At 41.0% G+C, this 7,159-nt stretch overlaps 1 protein-coding gene across 1 annotated transcript in view; it reads right to left on the reverse strand.

Moving 5' to 3' along the window:
- Window positions 1-6,713, reverse strand: part of KIF5B (kinesin family member 5B) — a 48,639-nt gene extending 41,926 nt beyond the window's left edge. Inside the window, exon 1 of the mRNA XM_055275076.2 lies at window positions 6,089-6,713. Within this exon, the coding sequence (XP_055131051.1) occupies window positions 6,089-6,214 (126 nt within the window). The 5' untranslated portion in view covers window positions 6,215-6,713. The remainder of the gene's footprint in view (window positions 1-6,088) is intronic.
- Window positions 6,714-7,159: the final 446 nt, after the last annotated feature.

The raw sequence follows: 7,159 nt of genomic DNA on the forward strand, positions 1-7,159 counted from the left end.
TAAAAAGGACCATCTCAGCTAAAACTGCCCTTTCTCCTTCCTGGAATGAATGCCTGGAGCTGTAGCATCCATCTTGCAAATATGACAAACAGGATGATGAAAAGCAACAGCTAAGGATGACAAAGTATAACAGAGTGAGGAACCATGAAGGGCCTATACCCAGGCTTTTTGTTATGTGAGAAAAACATCCTCTTATTTATTTAAGCCACTATTAGCTGTTTGTTTTCCCCCTAAAGCTGAAAGCATTACTGACAGATATAAGAAGCTGATTTCACTTTGGCATCAATTTAAAATAGGCATCGATGTCTGATTATTCTTTAGTTATGACACATGTGAACGTATCCTTTTCTCAGATGCTGAAACAATTAACATTCAATTCTACAGGTGTGGCTAAAAGAAATCTATTATTTTACTGCTGACACAAGATACATTCACGGTGAACAATTCTGAAAACAAATGTTAAGTACAATCAAAATAACAATCGCCACCCAAAAATGAACCATACTAATAGTTTTTCTATGCAAAAAGAAAGTAATTTTCCCTCATTTATCCAGCAGACATTCATTTAGTGACTATAAAGATACGGGATATTGTAGATGAGTAACACAATTTTAGAAATAATTAGTACAGACTGTAGGGTTCAAAGAGTAATAGAGGATAAGGCCAGGTAAAAACTTGAATACTAAGATAAGTTACATACTTGGATCTAATGTAAGTGATCAAGTAATGTCAAGAGAATTTTATACGTATCTACAAATATACTCCTGAGTAGCTGGGACCACAGGCATGTGCCACCACGCCTGGCTAATTTTTGAATTTTTAGTAGAGATGAGGTTTTGCCATGTTAGCCAGGCTGGTCTCAAACTCCTGACCTCCAGTGATCCACCTAACTCAGCCTCCCAAAGTGCTGGGATTACAGGCATGATCCACCATGCCTGGCCTCAATTTTTACATCAACATTAAATAGTGCTCCTAAACCATTTACCAAGAGATATGCCAGAAATAATGTAAACAGCTTTATAATAGTAAACAGTTTTAATAGTGAAGCCTGGCTTCAGAAGTACTTTATGAAGCTGCTTACTCTAGTTATCAACTCAAAGCAAACATATAAACTACCACTACAACCTTACTAAAATAATATAAATGGCAACTATTAAAAGGTAACACACCAACAAAAATAATTGAGACTGGAGTGATTATCTTTCTAGAAGTTATTGTTAAATAAAAATTAAGTGCTTAGCATTAAGTTGACAAAACAGTCTTCTTATCTTGATTGCAAAACCAAATTATGATTTTGTAATACTAAATAAGGCAAATTTTTTTTTTTTTTTTGAGATGGAGTCTCGCTCTGTCCGCCCAGGCTGGAGTGCAGTGGCGCAGTCTCGGCTCACTGCAAGCTCCGCCTCCCGGGTTCACGCCATTCTCCTGCCTCAGCCTCTCTGAGTAGCTGGGACTACAGGCGCCCGCCACCACGCCCGGCTAATTTTTTTGTATTTTTTTTTTTTATTATACTTTAGGTTTTAGGGTACATGTGTACAATGTGCAGGTTTGTTACATATGTATCCATGTGCCATGTTGATTTCCTGCACCCATTAACTCGTCATGTAGCATTAGGTATATCTCCTAATGCTGTCCCTCCCCCCTCCCCCATTTTTTGTATTTTTAGTAGAGACGGGGTTTCACCATGGTCTCACCGTGGTCTCGATTTCCCGACCTCGTGATCCGCCCGTCTCGGCCTCCCAAAGTGCTGGGATTACAAGCGTGAGCCACCGCACTCGGCCAGGCAAATGTTTTAATTAAATATCTAGCCATAAGTTACTGACTGACTCTGGCTTCCTGGAATGAAAATCAAGACTTTGTGAAACATAAAAATTATTTCTAATGGTCTATAATTAAGGCATATCTCTATTTTTCAAATAAATTAAAGAAAAACTCATCTGGACATCTGTATTTTTCAAACCTGGTTTTTAGCCTCGAAATGTACATTATGCAGCTTTTAATCCCATATATCTTCAAAGATCTTCCAAGTTTCAGATTTCAATTTTACTAATAACTCCAAGTCACAAGATGCATTCACATCCGACTGATGCTTTAAGGGGACAAATCAAAAAGGAATAAGTTGATCTCAACTGCATACCTTAGGTTTCTTAAGGGAAGTGATTCCTGTTTGAGTATGCACCGACCAGGCTGAAGACCAAATTTGGTTATGAAGGACACCCTTCTGGCAGGGATATGTCTTTCTCTGGAATTCTGAATAGCGGATCATTTCAGATCACTTGGGAGTGTATTATATTAGATTTTCCTTAGTTAGACACTATAGTGGGCTAACATTCCACAACTGTAAAGGTATGTGATGATGGTTCCCTCCTCTCCTTCATTTTTCCCTCTTAAGGTAATCAAGAAGGTTCAAACACCAAATCATCCACTTGAAAAGGGAGAATCTTGTTTTGATTAGGCAAGGAACTGGGCAAGATCATCTAATTAGTTTTATTCTCTTCTAATTTCTCGGAACTACCACAGCTTGTTTTTGGCAGCCTTTAGGGTGTACCATATAAGGAATAATGATTTGTAAAGATACTTAATGATGCAAATAACCATATTCTACTTTCATGATTCATAAATAGATAGATGTAATGTTTTTATTGATTTTTCTTCCTGGTCTTTTTAGCAAGCTCCTAATTTTTTCTATTGATTTTTTTCTAGTGTTTTCAGCAAGCTCATTTCAAAGACATAAACTGTTTCCCTGTCCTCCTTGCTTTGCGGGTAACAAGTTCCCTAATTTAAAGCAAATAGTTTATATCACTTAAAGACTTTCATAAAATAATTCATTTCATTCAATGTTACATTTATAGCACTTCACCAAGCACTTAATTAAAAATAAATTCTGTATTAAAGGCTGTACAGCATACAGAGAAACACTATGAAAGATTTGCCTGCCATGGTGTCATATTAAAATCACTGATTACATGAGTAGCAGGAAAAAAGTTTAGACAAAGTATTAAAAACTCAAGTTAGAAGAAAATCAGAATCCTTAAAAATTACTTTCTCCATGAGCACTGATTATGCTTCTAACATCATAAACTAAAATATTCTTTCAATTTTGATCTGAACAGAAGATTGTATACAAAATGTTCTTAAATCATGTTTTTAAAAATTTAGTTTTAAATGCTGCATTGCAGCAATTCTCTCTTAAACTGTTCATTATGAATCAGGATTAGGAACCAGTAAAATGAAAAAACCAAACCGAGAAGATTTTACCCAGAGATTTTCCAATTCCGCTCCTCCTGGCTGCTCTTATAACCTTTTACAAAATGAAATAATTCATTTAAAAAATTGAACAAAAATATGAGACCTCAGTAATTAATGTCATTACTATATGCAAGAAAACAATTTCTGAAAACAATGAACCAAAACATGTTGCCTTTCATTTTTTAAGGCTATGTTATTCAGTTGTAATGTATTTTTGCTTACACGTAAAAAAAAAAAAAAAAAACGGGGCAGGCATGGTGGCTCACGCCTGTGATCCCAGCACTTTGGGAGGCCAAGACAGGTGGATAATCTTAGGTCAGGAGTTCGAGACCGCCCTGGCCAACATGGGGAAACCCCATCTCTACTAAAACTACAAAAATTAGCTGGGCGTGGTGGCGCCTGCCTGTAATCCCAGCTACTGGGGCGGCTGAGGCAGGAGAATCGTTTGAACCTGGGAGGCGGAGGCTGCAGTATGCCAAGATCACTCCACTGCACTCCAGCCTGGGCAACAAGAGCAAAACTCAAAAATAACTCAAAAAAAAAAAAAAAAATCTCAAAAAAACAACCAACCAACCAACCAAAAAACAACTAAAACGCTTATCAGTTTACCTAAAGGTTAACTGTTCATTACGGATTCACAAACCAACAACCTATCCATTATCCCTAATATTATCATTTATATAGAGTACTGAAATTTTGAAACAGAACTTATAAGCAACTTTTTCCCAGTGGAAACCTAGAATAAATGTATGTTTCCTTTATTCATTTTCCTTTAGTTCTTTCTTCATAGTTGATGTCATATTTGGGCCTCATCAAAGTTTACCTTCTAATCTTAGTACATTTTATGAATCCTAAATTTTAGCATTCCAACAAAAAGAATCATAGTGATAACTACAGATCTGTGTAAACACAAAATCTGAAGAAATAAGACATTCTTAAAACAAGTGTAAAAGGAAAAATAGGTTTGATGTGCCAACCACTGCAGAAGCTGAGTACTGTAAATCACAAAAACTCTTAAGAAACTAATAGTCTCACATGGATACATATGTAACAAACCTGCACATTGTGCACATGTACCCTAAAACCTTAAAGTATAATAAAAAAAAAAAAAAAAAAAAAAATAAAGAAAATGTGATACATATAAAAAAAAAAAAAAAAAAAAAAAAAAAAAAAAAAAAAAAGAAACTAATAGTCTCAAGTTTGACAACTAATCCAGGCCTTGAAAGCCTCCTGACTATATGTAAACTATACCATCCCAAAGGAAAAGGATTACTGGGCTTAACTACTCCGCCTCTGCCGGGCTATGATGTCATTTACACAAGAGTTTTTCTAGTGGACTTGTTAACAAAGAACTGGCCTGACAGTCTTTACACAGTAATAGTTGGCAATTGTTAGTGGCCTAATGACTTGTTTGCCAAAGGCCTACCAAGGAGCTAAGACATTCATTTTTTTGGAGCTGAACTTTGGAGAAACTTTCACATCAAAACCCTAAAGAACTTTAGTCTGTCTTCAGTGTCAATGCTTTCAATCATCCATGTCCTATCTCCTGTGACCTCTGCCCTATTTCCAAATTAAATAGCCCCTATACAGTATTAACTATGGAATGGCATTAGAGGAAAAATCAACATATTAAAATTTCATACCATGGTAACAATGTAGAAAGTTAGTTCTACTACACAGCATTACCAACAAAGAGCAACATAATTTAGTCACAGTTCACTGTTTGGTATGTCATACTTTACAATTAATTTTTAATCTCTTTCAACTAGGAGTGCTATTTTCTCAGACCTTTCAATGCCAGAGATCAGACCTTAAAAAACTCTCACATTCTGGTCTCACTGACGATGATCACTCAACTCTAGTTATGTTTTTCATTACAAAAAAAAACAGTATCTCACTATTCTTGGGATTACCAAACATCAATTTTCTTCAAGACAGACCTTAACTGCATAAGTATGAATCTAACACTGGTCAATTTTTATCTTTTTTATAAGCTTGTTTTTATAATACTTTCTGTCCGATATAAAAACAAAAAATTAATACTTTTTCCTACGTTGTTATCCCATAAAACCTAGCAAGAGTGCGATTTGTCTTTCGGAGCACTTATCTGACCCAACCAAAGTCGGCTAGGTCTGCTAGATTAAACAAAATTGATCATCCCGATTCAAAAAAAAAAAAAAAAAAAACTCAACTATTTCTTTCTACAATCATCGATTTGCCATTTGTAATTGTTAACATGAAAAGTCTTTCATCACTCAAAAAGTGGTGGAAGTTTGAGGTACAGATAATATCTGTTATCTGTTTGGTGCTTTTTTTGTATCTGTTTGGTGCTTTTTCCTTCTCCCAGAGGGAAACAATACGGTTCAAGGACTGGTTATGTTTCTATAAAACTAAGTACCTTTACTATACTACGGCTTATCTCAGAGCTCAATGTCCCCAGCTGAACTTTACATTAGCATTACATATTTTCTGAATGGCAAATGTGGGGTTAACCCAAAACACCAACAGTATCCGTAATTGCACACACACAAACGCAGACAAACGTGCACTGAACTTGCTGCCCGGACGTTCCTCCATTGCCCCAGGTGGGGGAGTGTCCAGGGCTGAGGCTGGGCGCCTCCCGTCTCCCGGCGCCGAAGACTGGGGTGGGGGCGATCCAGGAACGCACGCGAAGCTGCGCAGTCTCCCTCCACTGGGGTATCTGAACCCGCAAACCCCGCCGGGGAGGGCTGGGGACACCGCCGCTCCCTTTCAATTCTGCACCCTGCCACTTCCCTAAACTCCCCGCACAGGCCGGCCCGAAGAAGCGGAATGAGGGGTGCCGGCGGGGGTCACTCACCGCGATCACGACCGTGTCTTCTCCCTGAAACTTGGCGATGTACTTGTCGCCGCGGTTCACTTCAGACTCGTTGAGAGGTCTGAAGCGACACATCACTTTGATGTTGCACTCGGCCAGGTCCGCCATCTTTCTCGCAGCCGGGGCCGGCGGCCGGGAGCCACTCCCCGCCGCTCAGTCTTGCAGGGAACGTGCCGGAGCTGAGGGCTTGGGGTCGCGAGGGCCGTGAGAGGCAGCAGTCAGCTGCGCCGCGCTGCACTTCCCCGGGCGGAGGCGGCCGGGGAGCCGGGACTCGGGGAGCCGGGACTCGAAGAGCCGGCGCCGGCAGCCGTTACCCTAATGCTCACTTCCGATCCATCATGGCAGCCATGGCGGCGGCGGCGGCGGCACCGGGGAGAGCGTCCGCGGCTCCTCAGCGTCCCCCTCGACGGTATGGGCGGACTGCGGGGACTGGGGATGTTCTGGGGACCAGGAGAGTGGCCACCTTCTTCCTCCTCGCAAAGAGCAGGCCGGGCTTACCCGTCCGCCCGCTCTGCTGTCCGTTGCCCGGCTGACCGGCTGCTGCCCGATCACTCCTGAGGCCGCTGTTGGGCGACTGGGCGGTGCGGGAGGAGGACTGCGCAGGCGCAGTGGGCCGGGCGGCCCGGCGACCAATCGGTGCGCGCGCTCGCACCCGGCCGCTGCGGCCGGGCTGCCGTTTCCACCGCCACTCCTGGTCCGGGGTCGCAGATTCAAATTTTACTGCACTGCCCCTCTCGCAGAAGTTACTGGGGACGCAGGGCGGCAGCTCTCACCCGCCATCCCAAGCCGCGGAAGAATTCCCCAGAGCTAAGGCAGACGCACTTAGCTTTCTTTTCTTTGAGGGAGAAGGGGTTTGCTTTAACTACTTAATGTTGTTTGTTTAAATAAATCACTAGGCTGGTCCGGGTGCGGTGGTGTTTGCAACTAATTGATCACAGCCAGAGATTTGTTTCTTCTCCACTCGCACTGTGTCACCTGACTAGCTTTAAAATTAAAAACATAAAGTACTATATTCCTAAAAGGAAGTGTTGCTTTCATTTTTGTCTGGGGGTG

Source organism: Symphalangus syndactylus, chromosome 4 (genome assembly GCF_028878055.3).
Source record: "Symphalangus syndactylus isolate Jambi chromosome 4, NHGRI_mSymSyn1-v2.1_pri, whole genome shotgun sequence".
Classification (NCBI taxonomy): domain Eukaryota; kingdom Metazoa; phylum Chordata; class Mammalia; order Primates; family Hylobatidae; genus Symphalangus; species Symphalangus syndactylus.